The 26,768-nt window shown below is 39.1% G+C and overlaps 1 protein-coding gene across 3 annotated transcripts; it reads right to left on the bottom strand.

Annotated features, from left to right (window-relative positions):
• Positions 1-64: 64 nt before the first annotated feature.
• Positions 65-26,768, bottom strand: STX7 (syntaxin 7). 3 transcript variants are annotated; one of them, XM_010574680.1, is made up of 9 exons: positions 26,620-26,768; positions 11,892-11,961; positions 9,922-10,012; positions 8,161-8,298; positions 7,427-7,479; positions 6,570-6,660; positions 5,184-5,256; positions 4,142-4,229; positions 65-1,492 (listed from the first exon to the last, which is right to left on the bottom strand). In XM_010574680.1, the coding sequence occupies exons 1-9, from the start codon at positions 26,699-26,701 to the stop codon at positions 1,378-1,380; spliced, it is 801 nt and encodes a 266-aa protein (XP_010572982.1). In that variant the 5' UTR covers positions 26,702-26,768; the 3' UTR covers positions 65-1,377. The 3 variants fall into 3 exon arrangements, with proteins under 3 accessions (XP_010572982.1, XP_010572984.1, XP_010572981.1); XM_010574682.1 differs by having other exon boundaries at positions 4,147-4,229; XM_010574679.1 differs by having other exon boundaries at positions 65-1,487; positions 4,147-4,229.

Here is a 26,768-nt window from a genome sequence, read left to right as displayed (position 1 = left end):
AAGGCAAAGACAACAGCTGTGCTTGTAAAGACGGATTCTGAAAAAAAAGGAGCTACTAGAAAAATGTACTCTTTAAAAGACCTTTATTTGGGCTGCATGGTTACAATTCTGAAGTCCATTTATGCTTACAGTTAGATTGTTCCCAAATAATATTTCATAGCTCACCGTGTAAACAGTGCATTCTCTATCAGTCTAGTGTACAAGAATTTTATAAAATACAGATTAAGTGACTTTTTCATTTGTACACTTTTCAGATTAGTTCACCAAGATCAATTAAAAAGGCAAATAGATTAATTGGCAAAAAAAGTGTTGTTGCATTTTTAATATATTAGTACAAAATGGCACAAAAGGAAAAAGGTCATTTTAAAGGCTATAAGCATCAAACGTCTTAAACAGTTTGAATCAGTTCAACTGATTTCAACTTAATTTCATATATCACTGTTGAACTTGGAACTGAACTTGTAATCTTCTTTTCTTCAGCTGTATGAAAGACCTCAAATACAACTTCGGATCTGTTCATGGAAACCAAATCACAGCAGTTTCATAACAGTGACATTCAAGTGCAGTTAGGAAGTTGGGAATTTCTGTTCTTCCCAGTAAATCTAAGAATTCACAGACTAGAGCTTATTTTCATCAAGCCAAGCTCATCGATGCACACTTCAGATGCAAAGATACCAGACGTGCACATAAACCACGGTATTTCTTAATGCAAGAACTGAAACAAAAAATCCACATAATTACATCATCCGCCCTACCTGCCTTTGCAGGAGGCTTCCAGGCATAACCATACTCAATGCCAGATACAGAGATATATAAAGCATCTGAAAGATTTCAGGCAAACTGAAGGCTTAATTCAAAGGCTTCAGTTACAAAAGAGAGATCACACCAACTTCAGCAACCTACATTTTATTTTTGAACCACCCATATCAAATGGGCAGGTGAGTGGGATGGAAGGGAAAGAGACAGAAAGACATTTCTAACTTAAAAATAAATTCTGAGATGTGAATTCATTGCCTCAAGCAACAGTTCAGGAGTTTGTTTTGGCAGCAACATTTAGCAATATCCCAAAAAATAATTACCCACCCCATCAAAAAAATTATCAGAATTTTGATTAACCCCTAAACCTTAAGAGGTTTTTATGTTTAAGTTAATGGAACAGTTTATGACATTGACTGGTTTTTTTCTGGTAAGACAGCACCCACATCCAAGAGGGCAGGCAGTTATATTGACAGTAGTACTGAGAATGTTACTTCTCAGGTTAAAACAAGAAGTCTTATAAAAATAAGTAAGTGTGATGAAGTACAGAACCATTATTTTACTCAGCTTCACAATGAGCGAACCATGACTAGGAACTTCCTTTCATAATTTAAATACCAATTACAGTGCTTTCTCCAGAGACTTATTAAGTAGATAACCATATGATGATTCCAAGAAGCAATACTCCAACAGCAAGTATAATAATGAGGATGCATATCTTCTTTCGGGACCTTTGCTGCCAACAGAATAAAAAACAAGTTGATTGAAAACTGCACCACCACATCAGAAGACTACTCAAATGCTTTTATGGTCCTACTGCTTGTGCAATCTAAATTGTGTCCTTACTAACAACAAGTCATATAAAGTTGTTAAAAAAAAAAAGAGCTAAGTTATCCACAACTTACTTTTATGGCTATATTATTCAACAGAATGATTTCAGTGGTATTTTCTGGCATACATAATAAACTAATGAAAGAGAATGCAGTAACGTAATGAATAGATGTAATTAGAACACAGGGGGGAAGAAAACATGAGAGAGCAGGTGACCACATATAGAGGAAAATGAGCAATCAATCTGCACAGTAAATGAGGTAGAAATGGTCTGCTAGGAAAAAATATTTAACGACTATTAATGTATATACAGAAAAGGACAACGAACTGCAATTTTAGACTCCTGGAAGATTGACTTTGCATCTATTCACAGAGTTATTTTAAAGTTGTTTTTGTCAAGTTTCTTATGTACAACTTGCTCTTAATAGAAAAAAGAGAAAAGGAAAAAAAAAAAAAAAAAGACAGACCTGACCAGAGACCCAGTTATATAGATATCACTACAATAAAGTTATGAACTTGTCCAGAACTTTCACATCTCCCATACAGGTCTGAACTTGATATATCAGAGCACCCAAGACTAGCAGCAGTCTGTCATCCTTTATCTGAAGGATATGGAATCTGAAGGTTTCCTTCACAGCAGGAAAGGAAATTACCAGTGGGTTTCACAGGCTTTTGCTGATTGCCAAGGGATAATAACATTCAAATCTTGGGATTCTAGGCCACAGCTCCAGAAGCAAAGCCAGGCTTTGCTCTGTTTTGCAGAGGTTGTTCTGCCTGGGTGTTTTTTTTTTTTTTCCCTTTGAAGAACTACATCTGTGTTGGTTCTTCATTGGAGCTGCCAGTTCTCTGCCCACTACCGTGCAGACTACCAAGTTTCTTAACTATTCTCTTCTTCAAGTTTTACTATCTCGCTGCCACTTCTCCCATCATCAGGCTAAGATTTCTTCATTTCATTGTTTCACTTGCTAGAACTCAATATGTTTGCTAGAGTACCTTCCTGTTTTTAAATCTGTGGTCAGTTCTCTCCTTACACTGCCAGTCTCTTCCTTTCTCATCCTGGAGACCACCTCTTGCCAACACTGCATTGAAGTCAAACATTTCCCCTGTAACACTACTTAAGCACATCAGTGGACTAAAACCATGGCAATCTTATTCCCTCATACACTTGATCGTCATTTCTACAAGTGCTGAAGCAACAGTGGTAAAGGGGGAAAGAAAGGAGAGGAGCCTGGCTTTGCGCAAACAGCTCTGCTGTGTGAATGCACCCCACATGGCAGATGAGTGGTGCATACTTTGTCCAACCCCAAACAGGAGTTGTAAGGGTACCAACCATGTGCAGCCTCGTCCCCACCAGCATGCCTGGGCCTCTAACACTTTCTTGAGGGGGTCAGACCATACAGATATGACATTTGCTTAAATTAAGGTAAGTCTGCTGAAAGTGGAAATGATTTTTCAGTGTCTTGGAATAAGGATGAGTTTTCAAGCAAAGGAAAGTTCAAATCTGAAGCAAATGACACAATCCTTTCAAACACAGGCCAACTCTGCAGAGTGTTTGGTGTCTGCTGCAAGACCCAACTGAACAGAAGCTTGTCAAAAGTCTCGATGACCTTCCTTTGAGATCAGAAGATATTCATCCTTTCCTCCTCAAGATAAATCACAAAGTTTTTCATTTTAAATTTCAACCAGAAAACTAACACCTTCCACAGAAAATTTTGGCTGCTACTATTTTTTTTTCCTGAACTCTGTCAGTATCAAAATAGGAGCCATCAACCATTTTTAACATGCCAATTAGTGCCATCAAATACAGTTCAAGGATGCATCCACCCCTTTCCCTCTCCCACTTCTGAAATGAGCAGGCAATCCTTCAGACGTTTTGTCACTGATTTACTGCCCTGGCTACTAGTAACACACACAAGAGGATTTAAAAAAAAAAAAAAGTCTGCAGACTAACTCTGACTTAAGAGGGAAAATTTATTACTAATAAGATTATTTCTAATAAGTTCCCAAAATGTTACACAGAAGTGGCATTTCGAGGTATTTAAAAGGCTTTTCAAAAATTTTTGAGTTTGAAATATGTTTTTAGCATCAGGGTAGCAATTAACGGAAGCTGGATATATACAGTTTTGAGAATATTTTAGACAGCAAAAATTGGTACTAACTGGCAGCATCTTCAGAAGACTTCCCTGCCTATCTTTCCTGCTCCTCCAGTGATCTTTAGAGGCTTGCTCTCCATATACAGGAACTTTTTACTTGAGCTGTAAAAGGAGTGGTTGGTTTGTTTGGGATTTTTGTTTGGTTGGGGTTTTTGTCAAATAAAGGTATAACTCCAGGTGCTCTGAAACAGCCTGGCTAATTTTACAGGAAACCCAAAGCTTTCAAAAGTCACTGACTTTTGTTTTACAGTGACCTAGAAATACCAACATAGTCTAACATAAACCTTTAAGTAAGTCTCCAAGCCTTGAGGAAATTGATAAGAAAACTGAACTGCATAAGAAAGTGGAAGTCAGGACTACTGAGAAAGGACAGTTAGATGCAACTGGGAGTCAGCATTGACGTTACCTGGTAGTTTGCTGCTCTTGACAGCTGCTGGTTTGCTTGCTGCACGTGTACGTCTGCATTTTCAACATTGGCTTCTATGCTGTCTTTATTTTAAAAGGAAAGATATCAAATTGTTGTTAGTCATAACCCAGTCAATGGTTTGGAATGCTGAAATACACTTGAGACCATATGTAATAGCTGCCCCCTCAACTGCTGGTGTCTTCATCAATACCCAAAGTTTTATACCTTGCATTATGGAAGTTTGACCCATCCTATACTTATGCCCGAGTTAATTTCAGAACCACCCAGGCAATGAGTAGCTGAATTCATGTCAGTAACAGCTCCCCTGTTCTAGATGAAACTTTCAGTACTTCTACTTTTTTTTTTTCTTTTTCTCTTAACTTTTACTTGTCCTCCAACTTGCTACTGGCTACCCTCTGCTCAGATTAAAAAAGTCCCAAGGCCTATGAAAGCAGAGGAAACAGGCACACAAAACACCCCAAGAGGCACAACACTAGTTTGGTATTCTACCATACTGACACAGATTTTTTTTTTTTCCCCTGGAAAACTATGAACAGATTATGGGCTAAGGTTATAGAACAAGCCCTAAAAATGTATGCTGGACACAGACAACAGCATGGCTTAGCAGCAGACTCAGAAAATGTATTTTCCAATCACATTTAGTTAAAAGAATAAACCTGTCTGCATGGAGGGCAAAGTAGGAACCTTTGCTGAATCTGCACACCTATATCATTAGTCAATACAGTAAAACTCCCCACATGAACTCCAATTTTATGTTCAACAGTTCAAAAACCTACTTTTAAAGACATTTTGTACACATGAAAAACTACATAATGTTTTAAACTACATTTTAAACACACTTTCTTAATGACTTCCCAGTCACCTCAGCCAGTGTACCTATTATTAGGTTACATCTGATTTGCTTTAGCATGGATATTCTCTTTAGCGGAATTCTTCCAGCAAAAGGAAGTTCTACATCGCTGCTCTCCAGAGAAACAGTGTAAAAGACTTTAAAAGAATATTTGAATTGGACTTACCTATCACATCACCTTGTTCATGAATCATCATTCCTAGATCTTTAAAAATTTCATTGATGTCCATAATATCTGCCTGCAAGGAAATAACATTGCATTAATTGACATAACGTATTCTATCATCTCTGTACATTTAGATACAAGTACTGCTCCTTCTCCTCCCGAGTACACACCCGTGACTCTTTACAGGATAAAAAAACCTTAATATGTTTATTTGGAAGGCTTTTTTGGTACTACGAGACCAAGTTTATCATAATCAAACTAACTGAAGATGAGTATGTGCGCAAAGTACACTTCACATCACATTACAAACAGGACCTCTCGTTACTGAGGGCTTGTCTACATACATCCTTGCATTAGTTTAACTGAAGGGAAAGGCTCATGCCAACTTTGCTTAAAAGCTCTCTGGTTAAGCCATATTAGTAAAAGCATGTGCAGAAAGTATTTTGCATTAGTTTTAGTACACCTAAATTAAACACATACGAATTTCGTAAGCACCACAGTTTACAGAAATTACCTCTATAATATGGCCAGGCTATTGCACCTATATTACATTATCCTATTACCATCTGGCTATGATGAAGTGATAGATGCCATGTTACCACTGTGCACATGATCTCTTCTTAACTGATGACTGATTCATGTTTAGGTCAATTCGCTGTAAGTTATGGGTGGCAAGGGAGAGATTATTGAAAAATGTACACATAGAACGGACTTTGCCACATGCATCAACAAGACTCCCTGACAAACTCCAGTTCCAGCATCTTTCTTGTTGATCATAGAGATGTGGATTCCAGATTGGCTGCAAAAATTCATTTTGTCTTCACAGAAGTCTCTTGATGTCAGCATTTCATCACACGTGACAATTTTTTGTGTAGTTTACATCTTGTTTTAAAAATTTTTTAACTTTCTGACAAGCCCTTAATTGCAAAAGTTTGAATAAAACAGAGTATCACTGTATTTCCAGAAGTGTTCAAAAAAGCTGCTTAAGAAATGAAGATGTTGAACAATACATTGGGAACACCTGGGAGGAAAGGTATAATTTTGCTTCATTTATAGTCACTGGTAAAAAAGGTTATATAATATGACCACTATGTTGGAAAAAAATTGTATGTATTTTTTCTTGCAATCACATGAGCACTCTCTTATTCCATAACTGAAACACTGAAGTTAAATACAGTATCAAAACATGGCTTTCATACAGTAGATTTCTAATGCACATTTCACATCTAAAGGCAATTATTTGTAGTTTTGAAGGGAAAAACCCACACCCACAAACAAACCCCGACTCCTCAAGATTAATGTCTGCAATTAATGATCATGCCACTAAATGTTTTTTTCTTTGGAAGCATTAAAAGCATATTTTGCTGTAAAACCACTTGTATTTACCTCAAGCTGCCTAATGGAAGATTCCCTCTCCTCAATAAGACGGAGGTCATCTTCTGTAATTTCTTCATCTTGCACTTGTGCTTGCGGTTGACTATCAAACAAAAAAAACCCCACCCAGAATGGAACAGGCATGATGAGAAATAACTCAGAAGAATAAAACAACAGTTAATACATAACACATACTTTACATTATCGGTTAACAAAAATGCACATTTTTACCCTTGCCTGTCTAGCTAACAGGGAAGGTCTAACAGTCACACCTTTGGTATAGGAAGCTGCTGCTGTAGCAACGTGGCACATAGCATTGAACTAGCTGATTGGAAATTCCAACTATGAACACAAGGGCAAAGTTTCTTCTGAACTATAAACTGCAGAGTTTATATCCATCTGAGGCAAAAGCAAGCTAGCCAACAAAACAGAATCTGAGACTGAGAAGCAGTTCTTGGAGAGTAAGAAAGAAACGGGAGATCCCAGTAAACATTGGGCCCTTACCACAACCTAGCAGTTTTACTCTGTTCACAGGTTGGACTCTGCTTACCTAAGTTTGGGTCTCAAAAAGCCCGCATACAGACTTAGGGCAGCTTAAGGAGATGACTAATGCTGAAGCATGGGAAGAAAAGAGGGAGATGATGTGAACTGCTCCTTTTCCTTCCCACGTATTCCATCAAAGCCTCTTCTCTACACTTGTCCTATGGAAGAAAGCCTAACTGAACAACCTATCCCAACTACCTCCAGAAAAAGGCAACTGATCAGAAAATAAAATTTAAAAAACAAACAAAAACAATTGGCAGCTGGCTTCCCTGAAGGCCATTTATTATTCTGAGCTAGGTTAAGACTTTGCAATAAATTCAGCCTACCTGTCCCAAGAGACAAGTGTTCCTTCTTTGTAGCTATCTTCAGGAGCACCACTCTACATGATCAGTGTTTAAAAATAGAAATAAAACATTATGGCCTTGAAAGGAGCATCGTCAGCATTTCTATAATGAGTCAATATTACAGGGTTTATAGTAAGTCAACTTCAAACTGAAACGTGATTTAACATGTTCTCATCCTCATTTTGCTTTATGTATGCATAAAGCAGAAATACAAGCAAAAACATTCAGTTCAGTAACTGCCTGCTAAAATTTACAAGTACAGCAACGTGTATTTGGCACAGAGTGAAAAGGCAAAATTGATATGCTAACAAGGAAAAGCTCAATATCTCAAGCTCCTCAGCAATCTCAAATTCTCCATTTTAATATTGCATAGAAATCTGGCAAGTGATTCTTCCCTGTAGGAAAAATCTGTTGATATCTAAAGGTCCAGCAAAAGCATTTAAAAATCTACCAAGAATAGCTTTTGCAAGATTATGGCATGAATCCAGGGGCAGTTCATGTCTCTGTGTGACAAAGGCAAGGAAAAAGTAACAGTTCTCGGGGGGGAGTTACCAAAACTTAATTCAGCCTTTACTATAAAATCTTATAGCACACGTTCTGCAGTATTTGAAGTCAGACTTGAGCTTTTGAAAGTAGCATTGTGGAGGCAAGTTTGACATCGACCACCACCAACACCATTGTAAACAGAGTATAATGGCACATTTTCTGATACTTACAGATACCCTTGAGCTGGCTCTTACTCTGGCTACAAAGTCTTTTTCTTTCTCAGCAGCTTGCCTTTGGAGTCTTTGGAAATTTGTTAGTGCTGTGGTGAACTCCCCCACAAGACGGTCTTTCTGTATTTTTCTTTGACGCTACAGGAGAAAAAGTTTTACCAAGTCAAATGAGCTCAGGCTTTTCAAGGCTTTGCCATTTCCAGGCTGCTCGATGCTAAGGCATTTACTCTTTTTTTTCTAAATAGGTGTACAGGAAGGCTGTCTACAAAACCATTTGCAACTGCATGAACAAACCTTCCTTCCCTCTGGGATCATGTAACTCTGCACAATTTATGGTATTGAAAGAGGAAACCAACGTATTTATTTTCATTCAACAGCTGGAAATGAGAAATGGGCAGGGACAAGAAAGCTTCTACCTTCCTTATTATCTTTGGATTACAAAACATACTGTTTAATTATGAAATATTTTGACACTGTGAATGCTAAAATATGCAAAGGTGACTGAATGGGGGGGAAGGGTGCAGAAAAGAAAGAACAGGGCACTTCACATGTATTTTACATAAATGCTGGAAATACATATTGAGCTGCATCCAGAAGTGGGTTCATGTCCTCTCTTAAGTGCTTTTTACTGGGCACTCGGGAGAGCCTCCACCATATTTTCCTAAATGTGTACATTACATCAACCCTTCCTTCCAAATTTCTGAGAGGTTATAATTTGCCATTTATCAATCTGTTATTTATGCATTTAATTGAGAGGTAGCTTTGATGAAGATGCTCATGATAAAAGGAGTAAAATTAAACAGTAAAACATCTCACCGCCAACTTAGCTCCAAGATAAAGAAACAGAAAAACCATAAAAAACCCCACCCAAACATACTTTGCCTGAACTAGAGGTTATATACCAAGACCAAGTTTTAACACTTCCATTAGAAGTTTACAACTTGACAGGATGAGCACACACAGATCATGGCCTGCCATTTGAATTCAGTGTTTCAAGACAATTCATTTTCCTAAAGGCTCCTTGGTAACCAGCCACAGACCAGGCAAGTTGTTTGAGTGACAATAACCTGAATCCATGTTTTCTGGGATCCAGTTGCTCTTCCCTTATTTAAGCCATGGATTTCACTAGGATAGGAAACTATAGGATGGCAGACAGGAGTGTGCTAACGACAACAGCCACTTCACATGTTACCTCCTGACGAGATTTTACACCAACCTGGGAATGAAGCAGTTTAAAGACTGTTACTAAACCAACTTGTACAGCTCCTGTCCGCTCCTCTTAAGAAAGGAAAAAGCCTGTGGACAAGACATAGCATGTATGCTGATCTAAGTGATGTAGAACAGACCTACTATGCATAATCAAATTATTGGGCCACCTGCCCTGCAAGTGGTTTTGGCACACAATTCCTTGACCCTGGAAGCAGTCAGAGTACCTGCGGAGTCAGACTTAGCATCACTGCAACGGATTACAAAATGCCCAGCTACCTGAAATCACAGGCACAGCGCACTGCCTTGATTCCTACCCCTTCAGTCAAGCTACCTCATTCCTAATACATAATACCAACTTTGGAACAAGTCTGGACTGCAACAAAATATTCTTATGTTCTAAGTGTCCCTGTTGTGCAAATGTGTTGACTAACTAAACAGCGTTTTGAAAGCCTGGTGAGGAGCACAAATATAAGCATGCAGAACTGAAGTCACTCAAATACTCTACGTGAGCCAACATGATAGTCAAACAAGCCATGCTCTTTGGTTTTATACCTGTTCGCTTGTTGCAGGCAGAGATCCAAACTCTTTAATGTATTTGTCAGTTTCTTTGGCAAGCTGGTTGGTGTATTGCTGCTTCTGTTGCCTAAAAACAAATGCAGAGTTTCATTAGAGACCAGTGGGTTCCTTTGAATTTCACTGATTCTCAGAAAAGCAGCAGTACTAAATGCTCCTCAAGTGCACGAAGCCATCTTTATTCTGTTCTTCACTGTAAAGGTGTGACATCATGGATTCCAGGCGGGACAGATGCTGAAGAAGGTGTGTTCCTTAGTGGACAGCATCGTTACTCACCTTTATTTTTTTGAGGTTTCTCCTATTTTCCTAATGTCCAGCAATAGGTTTCTAGTTATTATGAATATCCAAACATGCTTTTCATAGTTCTTTTGAGTCTATCAATAGTTGGGCACACCTGGTCCTTTCTGAGTGCAGAATAACTGTAGAAAAGACCAAGTTTTTTCTGTGTGGAAGAACATACTGTGGCTTGAATATAATTCCAATACCACAGCCCATGAAAGGTCAATTCCTGATAGTTACTGGAAAGCTCGTCCAAAGGGATCTATATGCTCCCATGATACAATAGCTGCAAACTTAACTGAAAACTTCATGATTTACTAATAGCTTTAACAGTGCTTAAAAGAAAAAGCCTTGTCTTCAACAGCATTGCTAGTTTTGGGGTTTTTTTTATCTCTTTGCTTCTGATATTATCACACACTCCTTTACCAATCTTCATATTTTTTTCCTGGAGCACCTCAAATGCTTTACCTGCTGTTGCATCCTCCTCCCCAGTGTATATAAAAAGGTTTTATCTGGAAAGCTATTAGCAAACAATCAACATCAATATTTAAAATAACTCTTCAGATACATACCAACATGAAAGGAAAGGCCAAGTGTTCAGACAAGTGAAAAAGGGATAGATGAAAACTCAGGGAAACTTACCATATATATTACCTCCATAAAGCGACTGGAACATGACCTTCACAACAGTTGCCATCCTGTTTAATTGTGAATTTATGCCCAGATCCTGTCTGGTTATTGCAGAAACTGTATATGTTGATCTTCACCTATTCACAGACTCCAGTAGCATATCCACTGTGGATTGTACCTGGCTAATGTTATGGGCCCTGAACTCAGGCTATTATAAAGCAATTTGGCTGTTCGCACAAGATGAATGTGATACCTTTGGTCCAACACGCACCTCCTTCTACTATTCAATGGCCACAGTGGGGCATTAACCACACTGAAGACTGCCAACTTTCTCAGGGTTAGCACAACACATTGCTTATGTGCATTTATGATGCTGAGATTAATGTGGTAAAGCAGTTTAATGGAAAAAAAATCATACCAGTTCATTAGACCATGCAGAGAAGCAGAGGAGAGCCGACTGTCTCTGCTAGTGGCATATTAATGAAAGTGCACCTTCAGGTGACTGAACTACAGCACAGCATCTGCCTTGGAGCCTTATATCATTTCTGCTATTTTAGTATTTCTGGTACATGTTTATTCTATAATGTCATCCCTTATTGTAGCTTTCATCACTAAAAAGACATTCCCCTCTCTCCCCCATTATCATATCTCACAAACCTCCCCCAATATATTCATTACCTTGTGAAACTGATACATACAGATTTGAAAAGTTGACTGGAGTGGAGGGGTGCGGGTGTTTGTTTTTTAAACAGTGATAGTGCTTCTGGTCCTGCCACTTTCCCTTTGCTGATACAGCATAGGTTTTATAGATGTATTGATACTGCAGGCAACATACATGGGCAAACCAGCTGACTTTAGTTTACAGACTATCCAAGACTAATTTTAAAAAGCGCATCTCAACATTTAAGTTTCAAGTATTTCTCTATACTTGCCTTTCTTGGTGAGATCAAGTACTCTGCCTAACAAAAACCCACCTCATCACCTACCAGGAGACTGTTTACAATGCAATGAAATTAAACATTTTCATGTTAAGTACTCACAGCTGTTGCCTCAACTCAGGCGTGTCTTGTGGTGTTCCAAGCTGATGTAGTATTCTTTGTATTTCAGCAGCTGTTTGTGAAGAGGAAGAGAAATTTTAATGGGGCATAGACAATTCCCTGCTTAATTTTATGCATTTTTGCTTGGCAATTCTGAAGCCATAGAAGTTGACAGAAACTGATACTCAAGACTTTTTCAACCTACTACAAAGACTCCACTTAAGAAGTGCCAGAACAACCAGTGAACGGTTTTTGCCAAGTCAAAGACAAAGCCCGGGGTTTCTTATAAAGGATGGGCATGTATTCAAGTGCCTAGGTAGAAACATGCCATTTAAAGATCAGTTAATAGTTTCACTATAATAAATATAAATCAAGCCTTTAAATATTAATTTTTAAAATAAGCAGTACAATTCTTATTCTGGTTTAATCATATTTTCGCATGCCATTTTGGAAAGCCATATGAAAGACTGCCATGACATTATCATACACAAATATCTCAGAACCAGTGCATTAATGAAGAGACAGCAACAAAGCATTCATGGGCTTAAGGTACATTAACAAAAAAAAAAAAAAAAAAGGTGTCCAGGTTTAAATTGTAATTTTGAGATCCTCACATTTTTAAATGTGGGATACACTTAAAAATCACTGGTGGTTTGTATTTCATATATTAGTTTTGAACTGCAAGAAGTGACACATCATCTGAGCCTTATTTTCAGCTTAATATATTTTACTGTCACATGAGAAAGCAAGGAGAAAAATGGACAGTCACTTCAAGGATATGCAGTTTATGACACTGCAAAACTAATATCCTTGACATACTTTATCTCAGCTTAAAACCCTCACATCTTCTAAAATGAAAGAATACATATGCAAAATAACTTATTTTTGTTTGATCTCAGCTAGGAGTAGACTTCTCTTCCCTGTATTTTTGTGGCCCTCCCCAGGCAAACTGGTGTACCACAGGCAATAGAAAATATGACAGTATAGTACTTGGGATCCTCGCTTCACTAGCACACTATCTTTTTTTCTTGAATACAGTTTAAATTGCTGTAAAAAGCATCTGTAAGTAATGAAGAAAACCATAAAAAAAAAAAAGGAGTATTTTCCATATACTGTGGAAGAGATCTGTAACAGACAGAACTTCAGTTGCAAGACAAAAGTTACCTACGACTTATGCTAAGCAGTTTGATAAAACTGGAATGTCTTAGAACATTTTAAGTAATAATATTAAGTCTAATCTTTGTTTCATAACAAGTCTCCAGTGAATTAGATTATATTGGATTTTCTACACTGCTTTACATAACGTGCCGATGTTGACAACTGCTATAGCCAATTCCTGCTGTGCATACCCAGGTAACAAAGATATGAAAAAAGGGGAAAGTTAGTACCTAAGTTTTGCATGAGGTAAAAATCAAATACTTCAAGGCAGAAGTCTTTGGGGGAATTGAGTGGTCATAAGCTGCTAAAAGAATTATTGAGGGGAACAGCACTGCAAGATGGGTTTCACACAGCTTGTATTTTAATTGAGCTGGAAAGCAGCAAAACATAAGTGACAATTTTTGAATTTTGCCTACAGTCACCACCTTCCACCAAGCACCAGCCCTTCCCTGCCCAGTGGAGGCCTCCAACATGCCGGGGCCGGGGAACCAGCCAGCCCACTGTGCTTCTCCTGGGAAGCTGGGGTGGTCATGCGAACTGATAAATACCGACTTGGGGTAATTAAGCCGCCTTCTTATGTTCAGTATAATGCATTGTTTTAAAACAAACAAACAAAAAGGTAACTGGCTCATGTTATTTTCAACAGTGTGACGTTTTAATATCTATAAAAATGAATGCAAATTATCCTTTATTTGTTCCAAGGCATTCTCCCTTCTGATTCAAGGGCCAAGGAGCTCAGTGATTCTGTATGTACTTTTACAGGGAGAATTAAAAAAACCCAAACAAACTGCAAGCACTCCGCTAACAGCTGTTTGCATTGCAGACAGAAAAAGTACCGGTGTGCCCTACCGCCACCTAGAGGTGCATTATTTAACTGCAAATAAAGTAAATACAGGTTCGTGTTTTAAATAAAGGCCCTCACTTGAAAAATTCTCTGAAACAAAGCCTATAGTGAAAAAATTTGCATTCTAACTTAGTTAGATACTTATCCTACTTCTACAACTGAACACAACTAGATAATTGAGGGGAAATTAAAAGCCAGCACCGCATAGCTAGTCAGCTATACAATTCCAGGCAGGGAGAAGTTCATCCCAGTTCAGATCTTGTGATTCAAGAATTCAGCACAAAATTAAGACACCTTTTACCAAGAAGTCTGTACGTATGCATCAAAACAGCAAAGTTCTAACAGGCTTTCAAATCTCAAGGGGAAAAACTAAAATAAAATAAAGAAAAAAAACCCAAGGACTGAACTGACATCATTTTTTCTGGGCTCCCTATAATTTAGCATTTTCCACCTTAACCTTTTACAACAAGGATATTATCCAGAAAAAAAATAGCATTTCTCTTCTCAATTTTTTGTTCATATGCAGTATACCGCATTGAAAAGTGAAACATTGCTTAGTCAAGTAAGCAAACAGAAAAAAGGCAGAGCAGTAAAAGTAAATTTTGGCCAACAGTCTTCAGCAGCACTCCTGAAGTTATCTTCATAAAAAAAAACAAAAGCAAGTTGGTAGGACCAGTATAACACAGCAAGCAGAGAAGCTGACCTTCCCGAAATCTTGATTTACAGTACACACCTGCAGGTTGATGAGTTAATGAAATCCATCCTTTGTACTCCTTCATATTAACATAAACATGCTGGAGTGTATACAGGCTAAAAGATTTATTTTTTATAGCCTCTTAATTCTTTTGGTTTGGCCTGGTTTTTTACAGATTTCTTACTGTAGCTATTACTCATTCAGACATTTGACATAATATTATACATATAATCACAAAACCATCTGAACCACAGACATTTGTCCAGACTCATGAACTCGTACAACTTTATTGATAAAAACAAAATTTAAAATAGACTTTAAGACATTACCACCTGGACCATAAAGTGCCTTTTCCCCCTGACACGCACACACAGAGATCTTACAGAATCTGAAAGCAAGAATTGGCTTCAAAACTGCTTAGTTAAAAGTCAATATCCCTTCCTTTCCTCAAGGGAAATGCAGGGTAGCCTCAGCCTCTCCTCCTGAAAGTTAGACTGTAGAAACATCTCTGCTGGGTCCTTCCACTGCCCCATCTGGGAAACAAGCAGGGAGAGGCTCTTGGCACTGAAGGGGGAGAGCAAAACTAAGGGAAACCTGGGATTACTTCTCATAAAACACAGCGCCCTAAGTTCCCAGCTTCACTTCTGATGGTGGTATTTATAAAGGTACTGCCTCCCTTGTTTAACCAGCTTTTTGCCCCTGTGCAGGGAGTTCAGGCTGGCACATTAAGGCACCCGGCAACTGTTTTGGTGCTTCTCAATCCATCAGTAATGTTCAACTGTCCCGGAGAGCCAAAGACTTAGACCCAACTCACAAAGTCTTAGCTCTGCACTGCAAACATACTGGTAAGAGTCAGGGACCAAAGATCAGAGCACAATTTTGATGGGTTCCTAGGTTACCTCACCCTTTATGTTTTTCCCTTCCCCACTTCATAATTCTTCCAACTTCCCAAGCAGCTCTGAAAGACAGGAGTAATACGACTACTAGAGGTCCCTCCTTTCCTTCTGGGCATTACCAATCCTGTAACAGAGGCTGACTGGATCTCATGCATGATTTTAAACCATTTCAGTGCAAAGTCTGACACTTAGGTTCCTTGGGTATGTACAGCTAGCTGCTAGACTTTGTTCAGGAGCTGCAAAGGGCACACACTGTGCGCACATAGGCGTTCTTCACCGAAGTCACCAGGATATGGCAACAGCCTCTGTCAGGGGTGCGCAAACTCCTGCAGCCACTTCTGCACTGAAGATCAGGGTAGATGTTTGCATATAACGAAGAGCAACAGCTCTTTCAGGGCTCATACTACAACCCTGCAGGAGTAGCACCTTGCCAGCTGTGGGCTGGCAATGAGCCACCGCAGAAGGCAAGCCCCTCGGGAACTGCGCAGCGCAGGAAGCAAGGTGTACAACATCACGCAAGCAAGATGCATTTTCTCCAAGCAACTGCTGTCTCGCATGCAAAAGAAAAGAATCTCACTTTTTCCACCTGAAAATGAGTCTTGTATTAGAAAGAAGCAATACCGTATTAGTAACAAGACGTTTCACTTGTCTTTGCAGCATTCCTAATCTAGATCTCATAATACATAACTATTAGCTGATGAAAGCTACTCAGCTACTCTCAGACTGGTCACATGCTCTGGAACAGGTCAGACACGGTTAATGATGAGCCAGAGAAACAATTAAGGCCTAACCTGAATTTCTACAGGGAAAATTATTTAAGAGTCAGCACATGTTTACTTTTACTAAGCCAAACAGTGGTTCCACTTCTAGTCAGTGGAAGCTCTCCCTCCAGTTAAAGGGAACAAAAAAAGGGGGCACAGAAGAAAAGAGTAATACTGTCTCGTATAAAAGGCCTCCTTTTCTCTACATGAGTTACAGGAGTAGTGAGATTTACAGTGGAAATATTTACATTTTTTAACAGGTAGGAGTATTTAAGAAACATGTTCTGGCCAGATCTGCAATACATACTATTTTTTCCATAAAAATATATTTCACATATTGGATCACACATTATCCTTGCTTAACAGCTGGCTTTTAGCTGGCTGGGAAAGAAGAAAGTTTCATCTTCATTCTCCTCATCTTTCCTTGTTTTTCAGCCAGCTCTGCAAAGCTGTTCCATTACCACAAGTAAATCCACATTGACATAACTACTGCTTCTGCTCCTTGAACATGAAAAAGTTTAAGATCACACAGGAAGTTTCAAACTTAAAGATACAGATAAATAAATTAATACAATACAACAAAGACCAAAATGTAAACAACTTCTTTCCTCTAAGAACATAGGAGCAAAGAGTATTACCCCCAACTGAGAATTAGTAATCACTGCACAGGCTATAACACCACAGTATTGTTGCAGAATAAAAGGTGAAAAAAACCTCCAAACTCTTCAGTAAAATCCTAATGTTTGAAAGGCAAAGAACTAAGAGGAGGGAAATGGAGAGTGAACTGTAGGTCATGCACCTTCTCTGGCAGGACTGAGAAGTGTCCAAGCACCATGTTCATACCCAGCATAAGACAAGGGAAACTGAGGATGGTCTTACTTTGGAAGACTTGCCAGTAACTCCAACCACAGGAGAAGCTTTCCCAGGTTACCTACAGTCATCTGTCTTCCTATCTCAACCTCCATTCTGTTTAGCATTTGGAAAACCAAACTTCAAGTGGCCATGATCAAGCTTGTTGCTGCTTTACAGCTGGAGAGCGAGGTGAAATCAACACATAATCCACAGAGTTCTAAAAAGAAGGCCACAACATAGAAGCATGAAATTAGGGGAAAAAATATGTTTAATGAGTGCTGCTTATTACCCCTTTGCAGCCTGGAACCTCACTACTTACTTGGATCACACAAGATCACATTACAGCCACGCAGCAGCACTTCCCTTCAGTCCTACCGTCCAAGCCAGACCCACCACATCACCCAATTTCATAAAGCTACAGTCTAATGCTTCCAGAGGAAATGCAGCACCCGTTGGGTGTGCTTGGAAAAAACACCAGCAGCAACAGGAGCAACAAACACTGAGACATTGTACTGCAGAGGACAAGAACCAGACAAGCAGGCAGGGCAAGTACAATGAAACCTGCCTTACAGAACAGCAAGGCTTGGGACCTGTCATGGGAAGAACGAGCAGAGTACTGTTCCAACCAGCAGCTACAGCTGCTCCTGAATATTAATAGTGTAATGGTGAGGGCCCCCTCCATGCCCCTGTCTTTTACTTAAAAAGGGACAGATAGGGTTTTAGTCACTGCCTAAGGTTCACAGGACTAAAACTAACAATGGGGATTTAAAGCCCTTGATTTTCAGTCATCTTCCTAGCTCCTGAGCCCAAGCAGAATAAACAGAATCAGCAAAGTGTTCCTTTGTGTGCACCAATGCAAAGTCTGCTCCACATGAGGCTCAAGCTCAGCTATGGCTTCATACAGCAGATAAGCAGTGAATACAACACCAGCACAGTCACCATTCAGAAATGCTTCATCAAAGACCTTACACGCGCTGCCACCGGTTGGGTAACTATGAGGAAATGTCCTACTTGTTTCCAGCTGAACAAGTGAGTCAACAAACAGCACATCCAGTTACAGATTAAGTTGTGTGGAATCTAATAAACTTCAGAGTCACTTCAGAGCAGGTTATTGGAATAGAAGAATTTTTTGTAAAAATTACACCAGTTCTAACTGCTTTTGCCTGGGGACCTTCCTCAATTTATTCAAATCCAATTCAATGTGTTTTCCTTCTGCACTTCAATTGAGGATACTAGACTAAAGAAGGACAGATGCTGCAGAAGACATTTCTGGATCAATCTTTTATAAAAAGCTGTTACACATAGCAACCTAATGTAGTTGCAATAAATTCAGCAGACTGAAGTTTTCTGTATGAGCGTTAAGTGCCTCTTTAAAGCTGCCAGTATAGTTCACACTCACTAAAATGTTAAGTAAATCAAAATGCCAGTGCTGTACACCTTGCTAATTCTACTTCAACCAAGAGTGACAGTTCACTAGAGGAATCAAATCCAGGACACCAGCCAAAAGACCCCAGCTTAGTAAAAGGCACCCCCACACCCAAGAGCTCACCTAATTGGAATCAAGTATGTATAACTTCAGTAATTTGGTTTTAAGTCATTTGCTTTATTCTGTCTTAACTCAGTGTTTAACACTGATTATTCTAAAACAGGATAATACATTGGCACAGAGAAACAGTAGCTGAAGTATGTGCGGGAAGGAGAAAATAAGATGAGTATGGGGATGAAGATTGTCCTCAGAGCTCTAAGGACTGAAGACTTGTTAAGCATGGAAGACTAGGAAAACATCAAGTCTTGTACCCTTTCCTGTTGGATTTTATTAGAGCTTCTAGCATTTCTAAATAGAATCATTCCCCAAAGTGACCAGGAACATCAGTAACAATGTCTGGAGTTCAGGATCTGCCTCTAGTTTTTTCAGTGCTGTTGTAATTATTTCATGCTAGTGTACTACACTCTATAATGGTCTTTCAAGGACACTGTGAAGTGAAATTGAAATAGTGCCTGTTCTTCTAATGTGGGCGTAGAGCACACTAAATACACAGTTTAAGTGCACAATAACTGATCTTGTGATCAATTATTACAGCTCAGCCAAGGGGAAGTCATTAAATCAAGTTACAATCACTTTATATTCATATCCTAAAACGTCGCTGGTAACTCACTAAAACCCCAAAGTTTGAATGCTTCTCTAAAGAATACCAATAGCTTATTAAGTTATGAAAAGGATGCATGATTCTCCAGTAAACAGTAGCTGCACAAACACCATAAACCCAGCCCACCTACATGAAGAAACCTTGGTTTTTTTAAGGTCAAGTCATTGACACAGAAAGGTAACTCAGGAGCTAACACAAAAGCAAAGACATACAACACATCACAGACTGATTGACACAAGCAAGTAGCTGTCACTCTGGGCGTCACTCGCAATCAACCACTGACCTGGGTTTATTCTGAGCCCTAAGTGCAGTGCAGCCTCCTGCACAGCAGTTATATATGATATTTGATAGAGGGCTCTCTGGATAATCAAACTGCCCTGCAATCTCCTCTTCTCTTGTCTGCAAAGGGGAAAATCCAACAGAATTGAACTGGAATAGGTATTTTAAGTACCTTAGAGAGGCACTGAAATGAAACTCTCTAGAGATGGGAAGGACCATGAGGACCCCAGCCACATCTCTTCCCCTCTCTCTGCTGCAAATGCAGGCTGGTTTGCAAAAAAAGTTAACTTGTCTAGGTGAGTCCATTTATACTTGCTCCAACAACAAAAGCAACAGTTGCAGACAAATTGTGGATATCTTCACTGGTCACCTTGTATTTATAAATTGCAGTGTTTTTACAGTTGCTATTTAAATGTCTTCCATTTACAGATGGTTTAATTTACAGAGCTCTTCTGTTCCCGTCGCCCCCAGACTAGTTAACTAAGGCAGAGCAAAACAGTCCAAGACAAGGAAAATTCTGCCTTTCCTGCACATACTAACACAAATAGCGCTCTGGGTTGTAAATGGAAGACACATTTTTCACTCTATTCTGCCGCTAGCATAAATAATTCCCTGTCCCTGTTGTGCAATGTCAACCACATAAGACACAATTTCATATTGCATTTCCCGTAGAACCAAAATATTTTTAACAAACAAGACAAAACACAGAAAAATATTAACAAAACTCTCCAAATTCATAAACAAAACTGTGAGGCATAATACCTTAAATATATATGCTACTTTACATAGAACAAAGCCTTTAGGAACAGCATGCAAATAATTCACACTTGAAGTTTTCAGAAATAGTTTATTTCTGAAAGAACTGTGGGCTTCATGACTTCACCTTGTTGCAGAAAGACAGGCATTTAGAAAGACCTGAAATATCTGAATTTCTCCTCCTATTATCCTCCATATTCATGTTATGAATTGGATATAGCAGATTCAAGTTCAATTCCTCGGTTTGGAAAAGCCCACAAAAAGGAATGTGGAGGACTGTAATGGATACTTAAAACCCCTAAATAACCAGCCTTTTCCAGGTTTTATTGAAACTTCATCCTAAATCCAAGAAACCCTCCTGACAACAGCAACAATAATAAAAAAGATCTGTTCCAACTAGTATGTTCCCACAAAGTTAAATTCTGGTTAACTGCAGCTAATTGGAAATTTCTGACAACATCATAGTTAAAAATCTCAACAAGCTCTACTTTAAGCCTATTTGCTTTAAAACCACACCTGTACAAAACCGCACTTTAAATATAGACAAAACAGAATTTTGTTTTCATACAGGCTCCGATTTCAACACTTCAGCAATTTCATTTACTTTTCACTTGCCCATCTGTATCCTTCTTTAGCTAAAGTATAATCATGTGAATCTGTTAGTGATACAAACATAGTGGCAGACATAGTTTTTCATTAATGTTTCAGCCTGTTTTGCTGAACGTTTTAGCTACCTACCAGGCTTAAACCACAACAAAAAGGCATATATCAGAAATCTAATATTCTTCAGGGTTTAATCTAAGTTTATGATTTTCTACAGTCACATAAAGTGAAAAGGAAACTCATATAATGGATGTAATTCAACTCCCATTTTAACAACATTCAGCAAAAATACTGGCTTATTGAAAACTTGGGATGCAACAGAAATTGGACAATCTTGCTGTCACAGGAGAGGTATCACATGACAGAGGAATCTCAGCTGGCTGAAGCTGACCTTCTGGGAACGTGCTCTGTATGAATTGATGTTTGTGCTACCTTAATCACCAGAAAAGAAAGTCAGCAGAAAGCAAGAGCACTTATGAGAAAGAACCTCTCAAAGCCAGACAGACTCCCTCTAGCCATATGTGGATTGTGGCTACTGAATTTTATTTTATTTTTATTATCTTGCAGTATGCAGAGCATATGTTTCTCCAGCTGGGCTGATTTTCAGTGTGCATGAACAAGTCAAATACTCTATCACTAACCTTGCCAATACTGAGCAAGGGTAGATTATGCCATTCTTACTGACTTTGCAACTACCACTATACAAAATCCTGCCATGACCTTTATAAGCTGGAGGAGTTGGGAAGGGAGAAGTAGGGAGGGAATACGAATGCCTCACTTCAGTTAGCGTAGGTTCTGTAACTGTTTGATTACAAACCAGAAATTCTCTAAAACTGAAAGACTGGGTGTACTTTATCAACGCCAGGCTTTGTTCTGTGTTCCCAAGCAAAAGGCAGCAATCTACACTGCTTCTAAACCAATAGCTCCCAAACCCTGGCTTAAGATGCCAGGGGAGACATGATAGTTATCTATCCAGCCTGTATCATTCTTGCTTTTCTTGGGGGATTGCACCGAGTGACATATTTGGTAGCTAGAAAGAATATACTAGGAGCAAAGCAAAACAAAGTCATACAAGTCTGCTTCCTCAATGACCCGCACATAGGAGACAGACTTGAGAAGAAGTATGAGGGGGGAGGAGAAACCACCACTGGTTACTTCTTCTTGCACAGTTCCTGCCAGAGACATGAGTCAAATCTTTCCAGCTGAGTAGAAAAGGCCCCTACTCCTCTAACCATACCCTTCCTACTCTCACAACTCTGGAGTTGTCCCTGTAGATGAATGCAACTCCCATTTTGCTCCCTCTCGGGAACATCTTTTTAAACAAAATGCTTTCTCCCTTTTTGCTTCACACAGAGAATCAATTCTTTAAAATGCAGAAAACTGTCAGATCTCAAAGAACTGCTCCCCCTCATCTTCACAGTTGTTAGAAGTCTGAAATTAACGTATTTTAAATTGTTTAAATTAGGCTTTTTGTTTGTTTTACTTATTCTACTTTCATCTTTCCATTTGTTGAAAGACCAGATTTCTTCTTGTACAATTCATTACATGCTCTTCAAGAAGAGGAGGGGGGTGGGGGGAATCACAATAGGGACTCAATGCTCTCATCCTACTAGGCTTATGCCTAGTATGGTAAATGAACATGCCTGATAGAAATACATATTTGTAAGCAGACAGGACTTGCTTTGTCACAAAGAAATATTTTTTGTTAGCTCACTTTGTTTCTGTGCATCACACTCATTCCTTTTCCATCCAGTTGCTGTAAATAAGTGACCAACAGGAAATATTTCAAGGAAATACTGAAGGCAGGCATTGAGATTTCTCTCAAGTGAATAGCAGCTGCCATTAAGCTGCCACATAAGTGAGAGTGCAACCTATGAAATCCAGTTCTGGAACTACTGCTCCTTCAGCAAACACTGATTAAAACACTTTGATAATAGGTTCTCCATCTGCAAAGCCCAGACAGGTTGGAGCTCTACACCCTGCATCATTCCCCATATTCTGTTCTCCATATTCAGAAAGTTAGGGACAAACCTCAACCACCTTTAAATTCACATTTCAAAAGTCCAACACAATGTGTGTCATCTAGATTTTATGATCAGATACAAGATACAACTCTGGAGTGAGAATCAGAGTTACTTTGGACCAGATTCCAGACAGAATTTCAAACCTTAATCATAAGTTGTGTTCTAGTAACACAGAAATTTAGCAGCTGCCTAAGCCTAAGAGGTGCCAAAGCTCATTATACACTTCTCTGGTTTTATTATTTAAATCCGAATTTTCCCTATCTGTTTGCAGATCTACTTCTCACCACAGTTAACACAGACCTGAAACCAACTAGCGAGCTGCAGCTCACAGGTATTGCTGACCTCACCACCAAGTTTTGCAATTCCAGCTGCTCAGTGGAACAGTTTTAACAAAAGGTACCGAGAAACAGTCTGCAGACTAGTTCCCTAAATCTCAGCTCAGAGATGCTGTTGATAAGCAAAACATGATTTTCAGGCTGAGGAAACTAGACTCCATTCCCTAAATGTTACCAAGTGATGTTATAATCACTTATTTCTGCAGAAATGCTGGAAACACAAAACAGAGCACAGATCCTTGTTTAAAGAACAGCTGTAAGAACCTCCTTTTCACAGAATGCTCTGGGGATTGGGATCCCAAACACATATAGGAGCCTTCCTGGCGTAAGTTTCCAAGAGGGCTCAGAGTGCAGACAGCAGCATATGCTGCTTCCCATTAGCTAGCTCAATTATATCTTCAAGGTCCTAAAAATGACCCTCTCCTCGAAAGAAACTCAAACAGCCCACTACTGATAGCATTTACTGTAGTAGGTCACCAGTGGTTCAGGCAAGGCAGAAGCAATTTACAATTCTACCACACCTTCAACATAACAATTAACTGCATGATTGGATCAACAGATCAAAAGAATCTGTTCTTTAAATTTAAAAAGGTGCTAAGCTAACCCAGCTGTTACCTGATACAAATACAGGTCCTCTTCCATTACCACAGAAAAACCCAAACCAAAAAAAAATACTATCTTGCAACTGATTTAATTATTGGTGTGCTAAATAAAGGTGTGCTAAACCAGCACAGAGGTGAACTTTGCTTGTCAATCAGTAACAGTGGGCTATGTGAACTAGGAAAGAAGGTAGGTAAGGATCACAAGTATTAATATGACAGCAGCAGAATGTAGATGCATTATGAAATGTGAGGTATTAATATATGTATTTCACCTTGTATATGTATGGCATATTAAAAAGAGTTAATCAAGAACCAGATCAAATTTATTACTTGGAGGGTGTGTGTGTGTAATAATTCAACCTTGAAGAAATGTTACAATAAAAATTGTTGTTCCGACCAATGCTGCTTCCTATAAAACTCCGGTATATTATGAAATCTTGGCAGCACAGTGTTATCTGATTCCGGAAGTTCTTCTGTATTTCTCCCACGAGTTAAAGGGCCAGCTTCTAGCTGGAAGAGCCAGCTTCCTTTCAACTAATCTGTATCTCATCTATATCTCTTTAGTAGTATTCAGTTTGCTTGCATGTTTAGCAGAAGTGTGAATTAGTTTTGAGGGACCTCCTGAAATGGTTCTGTAATCTGAAACCAAACTCTCTTACTCTATTAATCTCGCTCCGAAAACCAGAATATCTACACAGCTCCAGGTTAACCAAGAACAATTCAAATCTGTTGACACGTCTCACAAGTGCTAAGCATTTCTGGACAGAAGTGCAAAATCAAGTCAACTGCTCAGAAGGCAAAATATAGATTTAGGGTCAAGATTCCTGTTTCTCTCCCACTCCATCCCTCCCTAACCAAGATCATAAATTGCAGTCTAAGAGACACCTCTTCAGCAGCTGACTAGCTCTATAGCTCCCTAAGCTTGCAGGTTTTTCCCCATTTGACCTGGAAGTTCCTGCAGCTCGCATCTTCCAACAGAAAGCTGGACAGGTACTACACATGGGAACAAAATAGCTAGAAAAGTGTACATAAGCCCTTAGAGAGCTCAGTCCAGGAAGCATGTTCAGCATGCCCATAGGATCCAGATCCTCATAAAATCCACCAGAGGAGAATGGACTACAAGAGTAACTGGGTGGTTACAGTTCAGTCAGATCTACAGAAGAGCGAGGGATGGAATCCAGCTGTGTACCTACCAGTCCTAGAAATGTGCTTGGCTGGAGTTTTTGAAAGCAAAGCTCCTGTTTCTGAAACCATGCAACAGCGGGGCTAAGAGAGATTTGGACTTGGGTCTTGGGAAGGGCAGAAGCACCTGCCTATTGCTCAGACTTTAGCCAATTAAATTTCAAAAAGGAAAGGAGAACAGGATTGCAGGTAACCCCTGTGGCATGTCTCCTTCCATCTAAGCCTGGGCATGTTGGTTTTAGTACGCCTTGCTTGTCACAAGGGCAGGGGAGACACAGCAGAAGCAAGAGAGGAGATGGAAAAGTCATGATGAGACTAAGGACTTGCTGAGTCCAGCACAAGATGGTTAATTATGTTCAGTGACTGTCTTCACAATGCTCCAGTTTCAGCCATTGATTTAACTTTAAGTTTTCACCTGACAACTGACACTTTTTTTTTTTTTTTGGTTGACATCTTGGAACCTTGGTGTCTGTCACAGGTTGGCAGGTATCTCTGGAAGACCAAGTTAGAAGCCATGAGACTGAGTGAATTTACTGAGCCGATTTTAGAAAATAAGGCATAAGGGTTTTTACAGAGCCAGTTTGTTAATTTTAGGTTGAGGGAAGACAACCCCAATGTACAGAAACTTTTCAACAAAGCAAAAGTGCAATTTTTTCTTCCTGTCTATTGAGATTTAAAGAAATTCCTTCTGGAAAAAAATACAAAATGTAGCTGAAAAAATAGGCAAAACACCAATCTGTGCCACCAATCTGTGCTACAAATACCAACTCCTAAAACTTGTCTTGAAAAACAAAGATCAAAGTTTTTACTAAAAAAACTGACATACTTAACTGATCAGAATTCATTTGCAGCTTTAATAAAAAAATACCCATTTCTGCATGCACACTACGTCCTGTACATCATTAAAAACATGCATGCCAATACCTAGCCATATGCTGTTCATGGCTAGCTCCCTTCTCATGAACAGTATACCTTGCATAATTTGAGAGATGAAGTTGTATTTGCTTTATATATATACACACACATATTAAAAATATAATGGAAAAGGGAGGGAAAGGGAAAAGGACTGAAATTCCCAGCAGCCTAACTTCCCTCTAACTTGAACACCCCAGTTATGTGGGTAAAAAAAATTAGGTGATATGAATCTAAGCCCAAGTATATTAAAACTTGCATAGTCTTATTTACATATCTAATATGTACTTCCAAGGGCAAGCTGCAAGGCTACAGCTTCTGTCCCTGCTAAACAATTCAAGCTCCAGCAAATATTTGAAGCAATCCTTGCTCAGCAAACATCTCAGCCTACCATCTTAAGGTGCCACATAACTAACCAGGACAAAACTGGCTTATTACCAGCAGCCATCTCACTAATTATTTATTAGTTTGGTGAATACAGAGTGATACTGTACCTCCCCAGGATAAATCACACTTAACCATACATACAAAGGACTGGTTCAGCTGTGCGGGGTGCCACAAACCTGCCAAATGAGCAGGTGAAGTCAAAGAGTGAATTCCCATGAATGAATCTGAGAAAATAACCTCAAATGGGGGACACCACCATTATTAAAGTTTTATATAAAACATTCATAAATACAACTTACAGCATTGTGTGATCTTCTGGATGTTAGAAGTTATGCGTTGGGCCAGTTGATTAGGATCCCCAAAACCCGCACTGTACGACATGGCTGAGTAGATTCGCTCTCAAGATCATCCACGATGGGAACAAGTCAGACAGTCTCCACCTATTAAG

Source organism: Haliaeetus leucocephalus, unplaced genomic scaffold (assembly GCF_000737465.1).
Source record: "Haliaeetus leucocephalus isolate CR32 unplaced genomic scaffold, Haliaeetus_leucocephalus-4.0 Scaffold450, whole genome shotgun sequence".
NCBI classification, from domain to species: domain Eukaryota; kingdom Metazoa; phylum Chordata; class Aves; order Accipitriformes; family Accipitridae; genus Haliaeetus; species Haliaeetus leucocephalus.
This window is presented reverse-complemented; position numbering and strand designations above follow the sequence as displayed.